This window comes from Ctenopharyngodon idella, chromosome 15, assembly GCF_019924925.1.
Source record: "Ctenopharyngodon idella isolate HZGC_01 chromosome 15, HZGC01, whole genome shotgun sequence".
NCBI classification, from domain to species: Eukaryota; Metazoa; Chordata; class Actinopteri; order Cypriniformes; family Xenocyprididae; genus Ctenopharyngodon; species Ctenopharyngodon idella.
This window is the reverse complement of record NC_067234.1, coordinates 35,733,706-35,752,066: the sequence shown is the minus strand read 5'-3', so window position 1 is coordinate 35,752,066 and position 18,361 is coordinate 35,733,706. Positions and strand designations below refer to the sequence as shown.

Sequence of the window (18,361 nt, the reverse complement as noted above, 5' to 3'; positions counted from 1 at the left end):
CCTTCACTGAATGGACACTTGAATGAACAGCTTCTCAGTAACAGTCTTTGTTGTCTTTGCTGGTGCGTGATGGAGACAGGCTGAAGGATGGTCGTAGGATCAGAACTGACGAATACAGACGATGGAGGAGGAAGGGGGACAGTTTCTCAACAGGTGAGTAGAACAGGTAGGTATCCAGGGTAAGTTGATCGGATATGAACATAGCATGTGTTATATCGGCATCTTTGGTTTTTAAAATGGTGACCGGACCGGCTTCTTCTTCACGGATGCTGGAGCGGCTGCTGCTTGGGTCCAGCGTCAAAATCTTCCAGACACCCGAGCAAGGTGTATTAGAACTAAACCAGTTTGCACAGAGCTGAACTGAAAGTTAAGCCGTTGAATCCACTTGACCAGAGCTGATAATAGGTGTAGACAGTTGAACAGTAAAGTATTAAACTTGAAACATTCTCGTACAGCGGTGAAAGATCCTGCCATGATGCAGACCAAACTGACTGGTTTGCTGTGGTGGGAAGAGGTGGCATAACTCCAGTGGGTTTAGGTGACGCAAGAGTCGATCTGTCCAAGAGCATCAGAGAGGTTTCCTACTCTTTCTTGGTATCAACCCATTAATATCTTGTTTTTTACATTCCAATTTGGAATTTGTCATTTTTTTAGACTTTTTCATATCAAGATTTCAACTGAGTATGTCCGTCTCAATTTTGACTTTTTGTCATAATTTTGACTTTTCGTCATTTTTTTTTACTTTTTCAAAACTTTCGGACTTGGTCACAATTTTGACTTTTTGACTTTTTTTTTAGGCTTTTTCAAATAATTTCGGACTTTGACTTTTCGTCTTTTTTTGGACTATTTCATGTCAATTTCAACTGAGTATGTCGGTCTCGATTTTGACTTTTCGTCTTTTTTTTTGGACTTTTTCATGTCAGTTTTGACTTTTTTCATGTTTTGTACTTTTTCATATAAATTTGTACTATGATGATGTTTATGATAGTGATGATGATGATAATGATCAGTGATGATGATTATGATGATGATGATGTTCTCCTCTACAGGTCTCAGGATGGTGTGTGAGCTGTTGCTCTCTTCTGTCTGGTTCCTCTTCGTGATCTTCTGGCTGGAGACCATCAGCGTGTGGCTCTTCCTGTGTCTGTACTATCAGGACAGAGTCTTCTATCACTGGGGTTCAGGGTGAGCTGAGTCCAGCACCGCTTCAACTGAGCTGAGTCCATGATCAGGCTCAGAGCACTGAAACACTGCAGTCTCTGCAGAAATAAAAGCTCGAGCGAGGGTTTAACTCTTGAACGTGAAGACATTAAGACAGTAGTATAGTCATTTCACTATAAAAATAAGTGTTATATTCTTATTATGAAATAATAAATGTACAACAAACAACTTTATAAAATCAGTCTTGTGGTTGGTGCAAAACATTGTGTTCAGTTTGAAAATCGCTGGGATCACATTATTTACACATGCTGTCGAATACGGCCCTCCAGACTAACCCGTATGTTTCTGTTAATGGGTGAAGATCCTCCTTTGTGCCAGAATCCATTATCATTGAAGCATATTTTGATGGATTGTGTTTGAAATCTGTTAGAACTCTTTATTTTTCTGTTGACTTTTATGAAAAGATTTTTAATGAAGTAAGGCCTGATTTACAGTAGTTCTAGAATTTTTATCTAAGATCAAATTTAAAAAATGAATTTAATTTTTTATTCCTTTATAAAAAATAAAAAAATCTCGTTCTCCATGAATATAGCCGAGGTAGCTCGCATGGCATTAAATCATAAACAAACAAACTTATTATGAAATAATAATAAAATAATAATAATGTGTGTTACAATAGTAATATATTAGAGACATTGGAGAGATTGATTACAGGGAAAGATGTCATTTACTGCCAGACTAATATTACACAAAGTACAGTGTTATACTATAATAATAGTAATAATTTATTATTTAACAATTTGAATAAATAAAATAACAAATTATTTAAAAATAGTAAATACTATATAAATGAATTATTATAATTATTATTTTGTATTTAACAATTTAAATATAAAATAATAATAATAAATTATTAAACAATTTAATACTATATAAAAAAGAATTATTATTTTATTATTATTATTATTATTATTATGTAATTTGAATATAAAATAATACTAATATTTTATATTTAAATTGTTAAATTGTAGTAATGATTTATTATTTAACAATTTGAATAAATAAAATAATAATGATAATAATAAATTCTTAAAAATATTAAAAAACACTAAATAAAAATTGATTTTATTTTTTTATTATTATTATTATTATTATTATATTCAAATAGTTTGGCTTCCTAAAAACACCAGTGTGAATATAATGTAAGGTTTAATCCACTTTAAAGATATTTTAACTTCAGTTTGAACACTGAACATGAGCTTGGAGCTGCAGACTGATGCATTTAACTGTTAATATGTACAACATATACTGTAATATAATAACCAACACCACTGTCTGACTGCATCCTGTGGGAAACACGTGCTGATGATGATGATGATGATGATGATGACGACTGTTGTTGTGTTTTCAGGGAGTTTGCAGATGATCCGGATCAGTTCCTCTATGTGTTGAGCAGGTCAGTTTTATTTTAATGCGCTCTTCTCTCAGTGTAAGTACTGAGGAATATTAATGAACCACATGTAATTACTATATGGTTAGTTATTTGTAATAATGCCTAATTTACTGTTATTTCTATAGTAACACATGTAACAAGCGCACTGTTACCTTGTTGCATTTTCTTTGCAAAATCAGTTTTAACGTTGGGTTTTTCTCCTGCGGCAGAATCGATCTTTCTGCGCATATGCAGACGTGAGGAAGTGATGTCGTGGCGTGGGAGTGCCGTGCTTAGAGGACGTGGGTGATGGACGGGAAGGGTCAGAGGTCACCGGTGATGTCATGTCTCGGAGGATCCAGCTGAAGAGAAAGAGAGAGAGCTGAACTCAGAGTCTGGAGTTTCAGCAATATCAGAGAATAATAATCAATGAAAGCTTAGAGATTTCTGCACATGATCAACCGTGATCCGCTTTCCTGGAGCTGATTTAATCTTTTAAACTAGAGGGAACTTCACTTTATAGAGCATTAATGTCTCAAGATGATAAAACTCTTCTAATTATTCGTTTTCTATTTTTGTATCAATTTGTCCCTTTTTTGCCTGATAATAAAGCAGTTTTACAGTGAGGTTTTGTTTCTACTGGAGAAAAACTAAATAAAAAGATGCTTTACACACTCCGATCATTATTATTATATATTCTCTTTCATCACAATAATGTAACAGAACAGTTTGTCACAGAATTTATTAAACTTGTTTGTTGTTAAATCATGTGTGTTCATGTATAATGAATTAAAAACAAACATCGTATGCAAGAACTGATGAATTTAATTACACATTTTAACAAATATAAAATCAAATTATATTTGTTTTGTCAAGTCATTTATTAAATTATTAGTTTTCTTATTATTATGTTCCTCTCTATTTACTTATAATTTTTATTATTTTATTTAACCATTTGATTATAAAAAAAGAATACTAATATTTTATATTTAAATTGTTAATAATGATAATTTATTATTTAACAATTTGAATATAAAATAATGATAACATATTAAAAATATAATTTTAATAATAAAATAATAATTTTGTATTATTTTTACAAGTTAAATATAAAATTATTAAAAATATAAAATACTATATAAAAATGAATTTTGTATTCAATTTAAATATAAAATAATATTCTATATTTAAATTGTTAATAATAAAATATTAATGTATTTAACTATTTGAATAAAATAATGATAAATTATTAAAAAATATTAAAGAATACTATATAAAACTGCATTCATTATTATTTTATTTAACCATTTGAGTATAAAAATAATACTAATATTTTAAATTTCAATTGTTAAATAATAATAATGATAATAATGTTAACAATTTGAATATAATGATAAATTTTTTAATGATATACTATATACTAAAGAATACTATATAAAAATGAATTATGATATTATTTTATTATTATTTAACCATTTGAATATAAAATAATTCATTTTTGTAGAATTTTTATTTTGTATTATTGTTTAACAATTTGAATATAAAATAGTTATAATTACAAATTATTTACAAATATTTTGATTTTATTGATTTTACTATTATTATTATTTTGCAGGATTATTATTATTATTATTTTGCAGGTTTGTGCCTCCATACTTGAGAAGCAAAATTCCAAAAGCAGCAGTCAGCTTAAGTTCACATGAATGTACACTATTAAAACAAACACCTCTGTTGATATAACTACACGACATAAATAAATAGTGATATATATCATTATATACGCCAATAAATGCATTGAAACATGTACAGCATTTGAGTAATTTGACTGTGAAGCGGTTAGTTTGATTCAGGCGGTGAGCGGGGCAGCAGCTCCTCTCGCTGGGGGTCCTGCTGCAGTAACTGCGGGGCGGAAGTCAGTCACACGCACGCAGGCGCGCGCGTTGCTGTTGTTTCTGTCGTTAAGCTGATTTGAACACTTTGTTTTTTTGTTTATTAATCGTTTGTGTGGAGGAATCGCGTTTATTTTCTCCTCTATGGCTCCTACTATACAGACGCAGGCGCAGCGCGAGGACGGACACCGGTGAGAGAGATCTGCGATCACTAACCTGTTAAACACTATGCTAACATAAACACTGGATATAGAAATCGATATTCTGATCTGTTTGTGTCTGATTTATATGTCATTATGTGTGTTTTCTGCAGAAGTTCAGCACACAGAAGCGTCCCAGAGAGGTGAGGATGATGAAGATGATATGACTGACAGACTGATGTATAAAGTCACTGGTAGTTTGACAGAGAAACACTTTGACTTCACGATGCTTTCACAACAATTCTCACGCTATCCACCCTAAATAGTATTCTAGGTCTTGAGCACTATTTAGGGTGGATAGGATGCACTGACACTATTGGACGAGAACAAAACTTGAGCTGAATGATGACACTATTGTCTTCTGTAGAGAATTGAACTTGATTCATACACAATTATTGAACTGAACTGAATCAACATGTCAACTTCTGATGCAACTAATCACGTGAGACTGGGGCGGGACCATCTGTCTGACTGACCAATGACAGACATTCATTCCGTGTGATGATGTGTTTCTCGTGTGCTGCAGGTCTGGCGTCGTGTGCAGAGTGAAATATGGAAACAGTCTTCCAGATATCCCGTTTGATCCGAAGTTCATCACATATCCATTCGACCAGCACAGGTACGGCTCCGGTCCGTTTCAGCTGTGAAGGGCTTGTGAGAGTGTGTATGTGAAGAGAGAGAGAGAGTGTGAGTGTGTGTTTGCATGCTTCATGGGATGTGTTTCAGTGAGTGTGTGTTGTGTGTTGCAGGTTTGTGCAGTATAAAGCCACGTCACTAGAGAAGCAACACAAACACGAGCTGCTCACCGAACCGGATCTGGGCGTCACCATCGACCTCATCAACCCCGATACATACCGCATCGACCCCAGCAGTGAGATAACACACACACACACACACACACACACACACACACACACACACACACGCACGCACACTCATACACATTCACAGACACAAAAACTCCCAGAAACACTCACAAACGTACTAAACACATTCACAGACACTCTCACACACACTTACAGACACACATTCACACACACTCATACACACTTACGCACACTCACACACACATTCAGACACGTACACACAAACTTACTAAACACTCACACACACATACACACACAAACTCAATCACTCGTACACACATAAACTTACTAAACACACACACTCATACACGCTCAGACGCGCACACACAGACACTTACAGAATCACATTCACACACACTCATAAACACTAACGCACACATTCACACACGCGCACACACACACACACACACACACACACAAACTTACTAAATGCACACTCACACACACTCACTCTGACAGACACAGACACACATTCACACACACTCATACACACTTACGCACACTCACACACACATTCAGACACGTACACACAAACTTACTAAACACTCACACACACGTACACACACAAACTCAATCACTCGTACACACATAAACTTACTAAACACACACACTCATACACGCTCACAGACACTTACAGAATCACATTCACACACACTCATAAACACTAACGCACACATTCACACACGCACACACACACAAACTTACTAAATGCACACTCACACACACTCACTCTGACACACACTTACAGACACACATTCACACACACTCACACACTCATACACACTTACGCACACTCACACACACATTCAGACACGTACACACAGACTTACTAAACACTCACACACACATACACACACAAACTCAATCACTCGTACACACATAAACTTACTAAACACACACACTCATACACGTTCACAGACACTTACAGAATCACATTCACACACACTCATAAACACTAACGCACACATTCACACACGCGCACACACACACACACAAACTTACTAAATGCACACTCACACACACTCACTCTGACAGACACAGACACACATTCACACACACTCATACACTCTTACGCACACTCACACACACATTCAGACACGTACACACAAACTTACTAAACACTCACACACACGTACACACACAAACTCAATCACTCGTACACACATAAACTTACTAAACACACACACTCATACACGCTCACAGACACTTACAGAATCACATTCACACACACTCATAAACACTAACGCACACATTCACACACGCACACACACACACACACACAAACTTACTAAATGCACACTCACACACACTCACTCTGACACACGCTTACAGACACACATTCACACACACTCACACACTCATACACACTTACGCACACTCACACACACATTCAGACACGTACACACAAACTTACTAAACACTCACACACACATACACACACAAACTCAATCACTCGTACACACATAAACTTACTAAACACACACACTCATACACGCTCACAGACGCGCACACACAGACACTTACAGAATCACATTCACACACTCATAAACACTAACACACACATTCACACACACACATTCACACACGCACACACACATACACAAACTTACTAAACGCACACTCACACACACTCACTCTGACACACATTTACAGACACACATTCTCACACACACTCATACACACACACGCAGTCACTCACAAACTTACTAAACACACGCTCACACACACATTCATGCACACGCACGCTCACACACACTCCATGTAAAATCTCTAATCTGCATATACCAGACTATAGAAATCAAATGCTTGTGTGTGTTTCAGTTTTGTTGGATCCCGCTGATGAGAAACTGCTGGAGGAGGAAATCACGGCTCCGTCCAGCTCAAAGAGGTACGAGAGACTCATGTCATTCTCCTGTAAGTGACCTTTGACCTAGGGCTGGACGATTATGGCCTAAAATCAAAACCTCGATTACGATTAATGAACGATTATTTTGTTTCCAGGTTTTTTTTTTTGTTGCCCTCAGTTTGTACTGTAAATATGATTGACTATTAAAGGTGGGATATTTTTTCCTATTGAAAGAGTGATCTGACATAGCAGCTCACTTTCAGCAGTTATTTTATCTATGGTTTGTAACATTTCTTACAGATTTCTGCTCGTTGTAAATCAGATAAAGATAAATTAGCACAGTACCAGTAATGAGAGTGATTGCGTGTGTGAATTAGTCATACCGTCTCTCTATTAATTGTGAAGCTGTAGGTTGTAAATAGTTTCTTCAAAAGTATAAAAATATATGCTATAATAAGTTTTGAGTTTCTAAGCTGCTTTAGTGATAGCGCTGACAACTGGTTTCTGCTCCTCAGTGCGCGCGATCTTCACGTTTTGTGCAGCTTCTGTGTTCCTCTCTGTGCATGTGATCTTCACAGCTACTGTTTGTATGAGTTTTTGTGCCACAGTGGAGCTGCGTGAGCACAGTAGCTCGATATAATAATACACATCCGATCGTCTAAAATCGCTTGAATGTCCAAACTGGCAAACCGTAAAACAAATACAAGTGACAAAGTTTAGTGAAGAGGCAAGGCTCACCACTCGTGCTTCATCTCTGTGTGTCTCTGTTTTATGCCACTGACTGGATGGGGCGGAGTCACGGTAGTATGTTTTTAAGGGGGAAGTATTAAGAGGATTAAAAAACCAACAAAAACCAACATGGGAAAATTACATCAGTTAGAGGTTCTGAATTTCGGTTTCGATTACTTTTCGATTAATCATCCAGCCCTACTTTGACCCCAGCACTGAGGCTGACAGACGTGTGTGTGTGTGTGTGTTCAGGTCGCAGCAGCATGCGAAAGTGGTGCCGTGGATGAGGAAGACGGAGTACATCTCCACCGAGTTCAACAGATACGGCGTCTCCAATGAGAAGGTGGAAGTCAAGTGAGTGAATCCGTCTCACATCTCAATATGAGCCGTTACACTTTATTTGAAGGTGTCCATGTTACCGTGTAATTATTGTGCGGTTGTGAAAATCCTTTACCTAATTTGTTGTTCCTGGTCAAAAATGACCGGCCTTTTAAATTTCTGTAAAGTGTTACTAAATGAGTGTGTTGTCCTGTAGGATCGGTGTGTCCGTGAAGCAGCAGTTCACAGAGGAGGAGATCTACAAAGACAGAGACAGTCAGATCGCTGCCATTGAGAAAACCTTTGAAGATGCACAGAAATCCGTGAGCACACACACACACACACACACACACACACACACACACGTGACGTCGGTATCCGTTTGATGTCTGAATCCATTCTTCTGTTTGAATCTTTCAGATTGCCCAGCATTACAGCAAACCCAGAGTCACACCTGTGGAGGTGCTGCCCGTCTTCCCAGACTTCAAGGTCTCTCTCTCACTCACACACACGCACACACTCATACACACACACTCACAATTAAACAACTATCGGTGCTGATTAATCACTAAAAACGATATATTGGTCGACGTGCTCACATCTGTCTGTCTCTGGTCACAGATGTGGATTAATCCATGCGCTCAAGTCATCTTTGATTCAGATCCGGCACCTAAAGATGTTTCTGCGCCAGCCGGAGTGGACATGATGTCACAGGCCATGATCAGGTGTGTGTGAATCCTCAGAAAATATATAATCAGTGTAAATCGATCATATTTCACAAGCATAAGCAGGACAGCACAGATTCAGTGGCATTGTGTGTTTTCAGGGGTATGATGGACGAGGAGGGGAATCAGTTTGTGGCGTACTTCCTTCCCAACGAGGACACGATGCGCAAACGCAAGAGAGACGTGGAGGAGGATCTGGAGTACATGCCTGATGAAGTGTAAGACACACACACACACACACACACACACACAGCCAGCCTTATTCATGAAACTCAAGCGGAATGAATTTTAGTGATGTCAATATTCAGAGTTAAACGTTAGTTGGTTCTAGAGCTTCACGATTAATCGTTAAAAAAGACGGTCTTGATTCAAACACTCACTCTATCTTGTTCCTAAATGTCAATGATTCGTCTAAATCTATTAAACCTTTGACAAGTACGGTCACAGCGAACATTCAGATCTATGTTCTGATCCAGAGAGAGCTGTTGTCATGTATAGATATGAAACAGCTTCACAAACAGCCTTTTCAAACACATAGTTTCATTATTTCTGTCTTATAATAATTCAGATGATCACAGAAGTACTGGGATAAAAGTTTATAGTTTGGATATAAACACTGATGTCTACAGTAGTGATCAAAATAGAGCAAATCACCTTTTGAAAGGAACAACGCTTCAAATAAAGATTGTCATTTATATTGTTACACCAGTAGGTGACTTTTAAAACAAGTATTTGTCATTGAATCATTCAGATATTCATTCAAAAACACTGATTTTTTCCAGTAATGAAACAAGTGAAGTCTTTATGAGTGAGTCATTGAATCATTCAAGAGATTTGTTCAAAAACACTGATTAGTTGTTGCCTCAGAATCGTGATCTCTATTTTAAACAAAAAATTTGTGATTCTCAATTTATCCAGAATCGTGCAGCTCTAGAAGCTTGTTTCCACCACAGAATAAAAATAAAAAATAGAAAATCTCACAATTGAGAATCTAAGAGATTGTTGTAACCTTATTTTATTTTTCATTGCATATTATTGTGATACTGATGACGATGCGAGTCGAAAACGTATTGTCTTTGCACTTTTTTTGGCCTCTAAATAAAGGCATTTTGTAATTTTGTATGATTATGTGTGTGAATTTAACCTTTTTATTGCTCAAATGGTGTTAAATGATAAATAATAAATTTATGAATGTCTGGAATTCATTAGCATATACATTTAACTATCAAATCTGAGGTTTATGAAGCCTTTGTGTGTCCAGAGGAAAGGTAGATTTTACACAGTCACACACTCACCTGTCTAATGTGTGTTTGTGTGCAGGTACGATTATAAAATCGCTCGCGAATACAACTGGAACGTGAAGAACAAGGCCAGTAAAGGATACGAGGAGAACTACTTCTTCATCTTCAGAGACGGAGACGGCGTTTATTACAACGAGCTGGAGACCAGGTAACTGTCAATCATGCAGACAGGCTCCGCCCACCCAGAGCAGACTCACACTTTCTGTGTGTTTGTTACTGACCACCTGTGTGTGTTTTAGGGTGCGTCTGAGCAAGCGGCGAGCAAAGGTTGGCGCTCAGTCGTCCACAAACGCTGTGCTGGTGTGCAAACACAGAGACATGAACGAGAAAGAGCTGGAGGCTCAGGTCAGTTCACAACGCTTTACTTTCAGATTTGCAGTAAATCCTACATTTACTTTTAGCAACTGTATATTTGCATATAAACAGAGGATTCAGAAGCCTGATTGAATTGATTCAGATTGATGTGAACGCGGTCACTGATCTGTGTGTGTGTTTGATGGACAGGAGGCTCGCAAGGCTCAGCTGGAGAATCACGAGCCAGAGGATGAAGAGGAGGAGCTGGACCTGGAGAAAGACATGCAGGACTCTGGTAACACACATCAACATTATATCAGCAGTGTGTATGTGTGTGTGTTTAGTACAAAGTTCAATGAGGTTCCAGTCAAAGTGTGTTGTGTAGATTCAGTCTGAAGGCTCATTCACACCAAGAACAATAATAAATTCTCCAAGAGAACAGAGTCCACAGCATAACTATAATGATAACGCCACAGAGGAACAATGTCATTGAAATCGGTTCCTTTTTTTTTTCCAGCTAATGAACAATAAAAACACTCACGGCCAATCAGAATCCTGGCCTATTGTTTACTTTATTCTTTGTAGTTTGAAAAGCTTCTTTGACGTTGTTATTAGAATGCTCAGCGTTACATCACGATATGATACTGTGTTCAGGCGAGGAGCGAGAGAAGGCTAGTGACTCCGACAACTCTGAGAGCGAGTCTGACCGTGAGGATGAGGAGCGGCCGGCTGACGAAGACGAGGAGGAGGAGGAGGACGAGGAGGGCCGCAAGCGCCGCGAGAGGAAGAGCAGCGGCAGCGAGAGCGGCGAGGACCGGGACGCGGCGCGTGACGAGGAGGAGATCTTCGGCAGCGATGACGACAGCGAGGATGATGAGGGTGGGCGAGCGAGGAGCAACAGCAGCAGCGTCCAGCACAGCGGCAGCGAGAGAGCGTCAGACTCCAGCGACGGTAGCGACAGCGAATGAGACGCACATTCACATGTTTTCCTTTTATCTGTTAGCATTCAAAACTAAACTCTTTCTTGTATTCTCTGGTGAATGTCATGAAACACATGTCCAGGTCCCTTTTCACCCAAATGAAATTATGTTTTGCTTGTGCATTTCCTGCATTTACTTGTCATGAAGATAATCAGTGATTTTGTGATGAAATATGACCTGGACGTGTTTCATGGCTGTGATTGTGAGCATCACACACGTGTGTCCTGCCATCTGTTTCACATCGATGTGAGAAATGAACTGAATGACAGTTTTGTCCTGCTGTAGTTTTCATTTGGTGTTTGATGTTCCTGTTTTATTTCTCTGGCTTTTCATTATGGATGAAGACTGGGCAAATCACTTATTAGTGACTTTTTTTGTAGTTTTTCCTTTCATTACAGTGTAAACATTGTAAATAAACAATGATTTTGTTACATCTGAGTTTGTTTATTGAGGAGGATGTTGGTAGTTTATGTGATTCTCTACACCTGACTTCATACATCCACTAAAAGTCACCAAAATGAGCTGATTCAAACACAATGAGACTTCAAAACATGATTTATGTTATGAATTATGTTAATTAAAATGCTTTAGGCCACTGTGAACATGGCTCACACAGACTTACAGGCACAATGTCTTACATAAGACATTTAAGAAAATGAAATGAGCAAGAATTATGATAAAGTATTTTTTTAAACAACAACTCAAAATCATTCTTGAACTTTGTTTCTGCATGATTTCAAGATTCTGGTCACAATTTAGCGAAAAAATGACAATTTCTCCTTCAGCCATTCTTCGGTCAGGTCGTCCGGATTACGAACCTCAAAAATCTACGGACAGAAAGGATTTATTGATTTATGAATCAATGCCAACAGCAATACAATCAAAGACACCAGCATACAAAAAAATACATTTATTCATAATAATAATAGTAATTTCGTCAAGTAATGTAGTTTATTAACATAACTTCAGGCATTTTATATAATGTGCATTAATACAGAATTCATCTTTTTTTTCACAATTTTCAAATGCATCTCATCCAGTCCAGTGAAAGAGCTGGAGATTCTGTTTTATCATGGTGTATTTAACAGATTACAATACTAACAGCTTCAGTTAATGACAAGGCTTTACAAAATGACTTCAAAAAGCTGAGCTCAATGAAGTGAAATTACGCAGATACACTGCAGCCTGTTGATGAAATGTATTAAGTGTCCTAAGACTCCATAAAGGTCATGACTAAACATACTTTACCTTCGTGAGATCTGCGGACTGAACCAGTCTGTTCTTGCTGCCTGCGTACATCATCTGCTGCTCTGGTTTACAGCCTGTGAGAGTTTAGATCTCCATAAGACACTGATGATGTGCACAGGTAAAAGATTCAACTCCAATGGAAATCAAGAGCAAAGTATGAAGCACATGGACTAATATACTGACAGCCTCCAGCTGGTTTATTTTCTCTTTACTCACCCACAGGACTAGAGAAGATGAAGCAGAGTGGATATGACACACGTCCGTCTCCGTGGGTCAGTTTATAACTGTACACAATATATGTGCACCAAGTTAAAGAAAACACACAGATAAAAAGGTTCATTACTCGAAGCTTTTCAACACGGTGCATACTAAAGACATCTTGTGGTCAAAAGGTGGAAAAAAACTGCATTTGCGTCCCAGATGACCCAGCTATTTTTGGACTTTCACGTGTCTTTTTACTTACACAATTTGAATAAATGAGTATGTGAATAATTCTCTGGGGGGGAAATAGGCAAGCTTGGGCATATATTATCAAAATAAATAAAGATTGTCATAGAATGAAGTATGAACTGGGAATAAATACAAACTGAACATGCACAAAACTGCACATGTAAATATTTATTCGTATTATGACATATTCTTTTGCTAAAAAGCAAATGACACTTCACATCTGCGCAAGGGTTCACATTATGTGAATCAGAATACGAAGCAGTCACGTGGTTGTGTGCGAAAACGAAGCTTCGGATGTCACCGATCACGTGGTTATGGCAAAACGAATCAAGCTCCGATACAGTGCTTCACTGTGAGATGTTTCGTTTTTTTGATACAAGCTTCGAAGCCTCTGTGTCAAACGTCATATCATTACTTATAGATCCGCTGTGCATCGACTTGTCTTCTTACCTGACCACAAGAGTGACAGAACACCAGACTAAGGAAAGGATTTAATATGGATTTAGCAACCGTCCGTCTTCTTCTCCTCTGCCAGGATGATCGCTCCCTTGAGGACCATACACGAGAGTTTTTGGACTTAGGGTACCAAACCAACTACCCAAATGACTGCCTCTGCACCTTCTACTACGTCGGTCTTAACATTGCGGCAAAGGCTAAGGTATCTGGGCATGGTCCTAGAGGGAATTTCTGCGGTGTGTGAACAGGAGGAAAGAGCAGACCCAGAACCAGAGCCCACACCCACCATGGAAACTGAGCTTGAGCCCACCGCAGACCCAGAGCCAATGCCTGCAATGGAGCCAAGGCCTGTCGCCCAGTCTGACCAGTGAGGTGGTCCCCATATCCGTTCCGGTGGGAATATTAGCGGCACTCGATATCCTGGCACTGGATCCCAACCATATGCCTAATCCCAAAGCTCTTCCGACTCTGCCGGTCTTGTCCGGCTGGTTGGACGATTTAGTCCGGTCTGAAGCTCTTCCTCCTCTACTGGTCCTGCCCAGCAGTCAAGCTCCTCTTCTCATTCATTTCTTCCGGTCCCACCCAGCTCCAAGTCTTCTAAGTTGCTACTGGTTATGCCCGGCTCCAAGTCTTTGTCATTGCCGATGGTTCTGAATAGCCTCAAGTCGCTGATGGTCCCACCCAACCTCTCATTCCCTCCTCCTCCAAGTAAGGCATCCAGTTCCTCTGTGTCGGCTCTGCTGGTCCCGTTCAACTCCACCTCCTCCTCCTCCTCCTCCTCCTGCGACTCAGCCTAACGATGCTACAATGCATCAGGCCGCCTGCTCTCCAGCTCCGCCTTGTTGTGTTGATCCCCTGGCTCTGCCTCTGGTCTCCGAGCCCATGATTCCACCTCAGACCGTCAACCTGTCAGCTCCATCTTGGCTCCTTTCTCCCTCGGCTCCACCAAGGACCATCATCCCTCCAGCTCCAACTTGGTCAGTCATCGCTCTACCTCCGCCACGGACTTCCACGGCCTTCGGCTGCACCTTGTTCCTCCACCCCTTCGGCTCCATCAGACTCCTCCTTACCTCCAGCTCCGCCTCAGTCCTCACTCCTTTTGGCTCCACCTCAGTCCTCCAGCACCCTGACTCCACCTCGGACGTTCGTCACCAATGCTCTGCCTTGGTTTCCTGGTCCTCCGGTGTCACCTGGCCTTTCCATCTATCAGACACCGCCTTAGTCTCCACATCTCCTGAGGTCACTTCAGTCGGTCACGCTCATGACTTCCTGACTCCTCCCTTCATCTGTTCCGCTGTTGGTCACCATCTTCCTGGCCGACTTCTGGGTCGCTCTGGGCTCTCGTCCCCTTGCTGGCTTCCGCGCAGTCTCTTCTACCACCTGCCCTGTCAATCCCTCCTCGTCTGATGGTCCCGTTTAGGCATCAGGAGCCGCCTTACAAAGGGAGGCGGGTAATGTCACGTTCAGTTTTGGTTTTAATTTCTTTTTAATTTCTTATCATTTCTTTTGTTCTTATGGACTTTTAGTTTGTTTCTCATTATTTCTTGTGTTCCCTTTCCATTGTGTTGGTTACTATGCATGTTTTCTATTTCAGTTAATGGTAATTTCATTTCTAGTAGCAAAAAAGTTTGTTATTAAATATGTATATAGTCTTAGTTAACTATAATAACCCTAAAGACATATGAACATCTCATTTGCTGTGGCAGCAGTAAGGATATCGTGGCTGACGCTCTGGAAGTTCTTCTCTGAGTTCATCCAGAGAGATATTCTGAAACACACACACAAACAGAGGTTAACAGAGCAAAGACCTCTAACCTCATGACCCTCGGAGCATCACACATAAACAAACTGACCTCATATTCTTCCTCCAGGATGACCAGCTGTTTCTCCATATCGATTTTCACTAAAGAAAACATGCATTTAATGAGTGTCTGACAAATATCAGCCCAGTAAAACAGCTTCAGTGTGACAAGAGCTGCATTTATTTGCAAAGACAAACATACTGGTTTCCCTGTGAAACTCACTCAGAATGGCTGCGTTGTTCGTCTCCTTACGAAAGCGAAACTTCTTGAGCTTCTCCTGCAGACTGACATCCACCTCGCACACGACTAGAGAACTCGACTGATGAAACATGACCAATGTATTCATATCTCAAATTATGAAAATCACTACAATCATTTACTCTGACTGAATCCCCAGCTAGCAAAAATATGTTCTAAGAACATTTTGCTAACATTACCATTAAGTTATGACAATGTTATTTCTGAATGTTCTCTGAATGCTTGTTTTAAAAATGTTGTACGATCATTAAGGGAACATTCCATTTTATCATTTTGCAAACATTACGAGAACGTTACTTGAATGTTCTCTGAATGTTCTGAAACATTTAGACAAACATCCAACTAAAATATTTCAGAAATAAAATATTACTGTTTTTGTTGCTTCATTTTTGTGCTAACATTTTGAGAGCATTATTAAAGGCCAGATAACTCTAAACAAACGTTCTATTAACATTACTGGAAGAATGTTTGTTCATAACTTTGAGAGAACCTTGCCAGAACATTAGCTAAAGTTAGAACTCTCCCTGTTAGCTGGGTTAACGCCATTATAAATGCTTGTGTAAGAGATTGAGGACAGGAAGTGCTGTTTTACTCTGCTGCTGTAATTCATTGCATCCTGTTTCAACAAAATTAAAATCATAAAGCGACTCTACAGCACCTCACGATGCTTTGAGATTCATAAATTAACACATTATTGATAAATTTAGATCTAACAGAAGCATTGATGAGATCCGTCTTACCATCCTGCAGCTCTGCAGTTCCTCTTTGGGCTCTTGTGACAGGATGCTGAAGACACTTTCTGAGTCTTTTGACGTCAAACTCACTGTCTTCTGGTGTCTTAAAGAATGACAGATTATTTTTTCAAATGAATTGCTAAGATGAGATTCAGAAATATGGATATTTATTTTAGATTTTTTACAAACAACAAAATGCTGAAAATGATTCTTGTGTGGTTGTTTTTTTCTCAGTCATGCAGTCACTTTGGTTTTAGCCCATCCAGCAGAGAGCAGCACTGAGCAGAATCAGTTGAGAAGACTAGTGCACTGCATAGTGAGCAGAAACAGCATGTATGCAGCAATAATATGTTTCAAAGCTTTATGCACGTTTAACTCAGTATATCTAGTTCAGAAATAAAAAGTTATTTTGAAAAAAAAAAAAAATAAATACTGCTATATGGACCATATTTGGACAAATCTAGTTCAGCTCTTCTATACATACAGGAAATTTACTTATGCAAAATATACATCCAGCAGACATAGTAGTAATAGTATGATGGAATCTGTTCTGAACACACCCATGTTCTCAGAAATGTACATAACGTTCTGGCAAGGTTCTCTCAAAGTTATGAACAAACGTCCTTCCAGTAACATTAATAGAATATTTGTTTAAAGTTATCTGGTCTTTAATAATGTTCTCAAAAACATTGTTAATGCATTGTTCATAAAACATTTTTTTTCTAAAATGTTTTAGTTGGACGTTCGTCAAACGTTTTTAAATGTTACTACTTGTTCTAGCTTCTGACCAAAGCTGTAATCAAGTAATTTTACTTGATTTTAGCACTGCGTTCGACACTATAGATCATGACACTCTTAGATCGACTACAAAATTAGACAGGTATTCAGGGACAGGCATTAAAGGGATTGTTCACCCAAAAATGAAAATACTGTCATCATTTACTCACCCTCAAGTTGTTCCAAACCTGTATAAATTTCTTTGTTCTGTTGAACACAAAGGAAGATATTTTGAAGAATGTGAGAAACTGAACAGTTCTGGGGCACCATTGACTTCCATAGTATTTTTTTCCCCTACTATGGAAGTCAATGGTGCCCAAAAGTGGCCTGGTTACAAACTTTCTTCAAAATGTTTTCCTTTGGGTTCAGCAGAACAAAGAAATTCATACAGGTTTGGAACAACTTAAGGGTGAGTAAATGATGACAGAATTTTCATTTTTGGGTGAACTATCCCTTTAAGGTGGTTTAGAACATACATATCAGACTGTTACCATTTTGTTTATTTTAACGGGGAATTATCCAAGTTAACATCAGTAATTTATGGAGTGCTGCAAGGCTCTGTGTTAGGACCTCTTTTATTTTTAATATACATGCTGTTGCCATTTGGTAATATTATAAAAAAAAATTGGAATTAGTTTCCACTGTTATGGCGATGATACTATATATTTATATAGTATATCATGACCAGATGAAATCTCTAAATTATCCAAGCTATTAAATTTGGATAATATTTCATATATAACTAATTTCATCTGCTGTCTCTGTGAATTTACCATCACCTGAAGGATTTCCCCCCATCTGTCTGCGTTTACACCTTATCCGACAGAATGCACCTTTTATCTGATTGTCTTTCTTCAAAATATCTTCCTTTGGGTTCAGCAGAACAAAGAAATTC

The 18,361-nt window shown here is 38.6% G+C and overlaps 2 protein-coding genes and 2 long non-coding RNA genes across 4 annotated transcripts in view; 2 read left to right on the top strand and 2 right to left on the bottom strand.

The window, feature by feature from the left end:
- The window catches only part of LOC127495222 (uncharacterized), a 200,533-nt gene that overhangs the window by 119,748 nt on the left and 62,424 nt on the right, over positions 1–18,361 (bottom strand). The window lies entirely within an intron of this gene.
- On the top strand, positions 401–3,358 carry LOC127495217 (uncharacterized). Its single transcript, XR_007925081.1, has 3 exons — positions 401–1,185; positions 2,573–2,617; positions 2,824–3,358. It is a non-coding gene; the product is annotated as an uncharacterized LOC127495217 (long non-coding RNA).
- Positions 4,414–12,172, top strand: paf1 (PAF1 homolog, Paf1/RNA polymerase II complex component). Its single transcript, XM_051861850.1, has 14 exons — positions 4,414–4,673; positions 4,796–4,825; positions 5,209–5,301; positions 5,432–5,553; positions 7,370–7,436; positions 8,376–8,477; positions 8,659–8,764; positions 8,862–8,930; positions 9,063–9,166; positions 9,268–9,384; positions 10,487–10,615; positions 10,707–10,812; positions 10,972–11,056; positions 11,416–12,172. The coding sequence occupies exons 1-14, from the start codon at positions 4,627–4,629 to the stop codon at positions 11,727–11,729; spliced, it is 1,491 nt and encodes a 496-aa protein (XP_051717810.1). The 5' UTR covers positions 4,414–4,626; the 3' UTR covers positions 11,730–12,172.
- LOC127495210 (glia maturation factor gamma-like) lies at positions 12,279–16,900 on the bottom strand. The gene is made up of 7 exons (XM_051861913.1): positions 16,696–16,900; positions 15,920–16,016; positions 15,749–15,798; positions 15,614–15,663; positions 13,206–13,288; positions 12,990–13,063; positions 12,279–12,568 (listed from the first exon to the last, which is right to left on the bottom strand). The coding sequence occupies exons 1-7, from the start codon at positions 16,696–16,698 to the stop codon at positions 12,497–12,499; spliced, it is 429 nt and encodes a 142-aa protein (XP_051717873.1). The 5' UTR covers positions 16,699–16,900; the 3' UTR covers positions 12,279–12,496.

Excerpts from the sequence above, each read along its gene's own strand:
- paf1 (XM_051861850.1), top strand. The coding sequence starts at position 4,627 with ATGGCTCCTACTATACAGACGCAGGCGCAGCGCGAGGACGGACACCG. Across the intron at positions 5,554-7,369 it reads ATACCGCATCGACCCCAGCA|TTTTGTTGGATCCCGCTGAT; the intron begins GTGAGATAACAC and ends TGTGTGTTTCAG. Across the intron at positions 10,813-10,971 it reads AGAAAGAGCTGGAGGCTCAG|GAGGCTCGCAAGGCTCAGCT; the intron begins GTCAGTTCACAA and ends TTTGATGGACAG.
- LOC127495210 (XM_051861913.1), bottom strand. Across the intron at positions 15,799-15,919 it reads GAACAACGCAGCCATTCTGA|TGAAAATCGATATGGAGAAA; the intron begins GTGAGTTTCACA and ends TGTTTTCTTTAG. Across the intron at positions 12,569-12,989 it reads AGTCCGCAGATCTCACGAAG|ATTTTTGAGGTTCGTAATCC; the intron begins GTAAAGTATGTT and ends TTCTGTCCGTAG.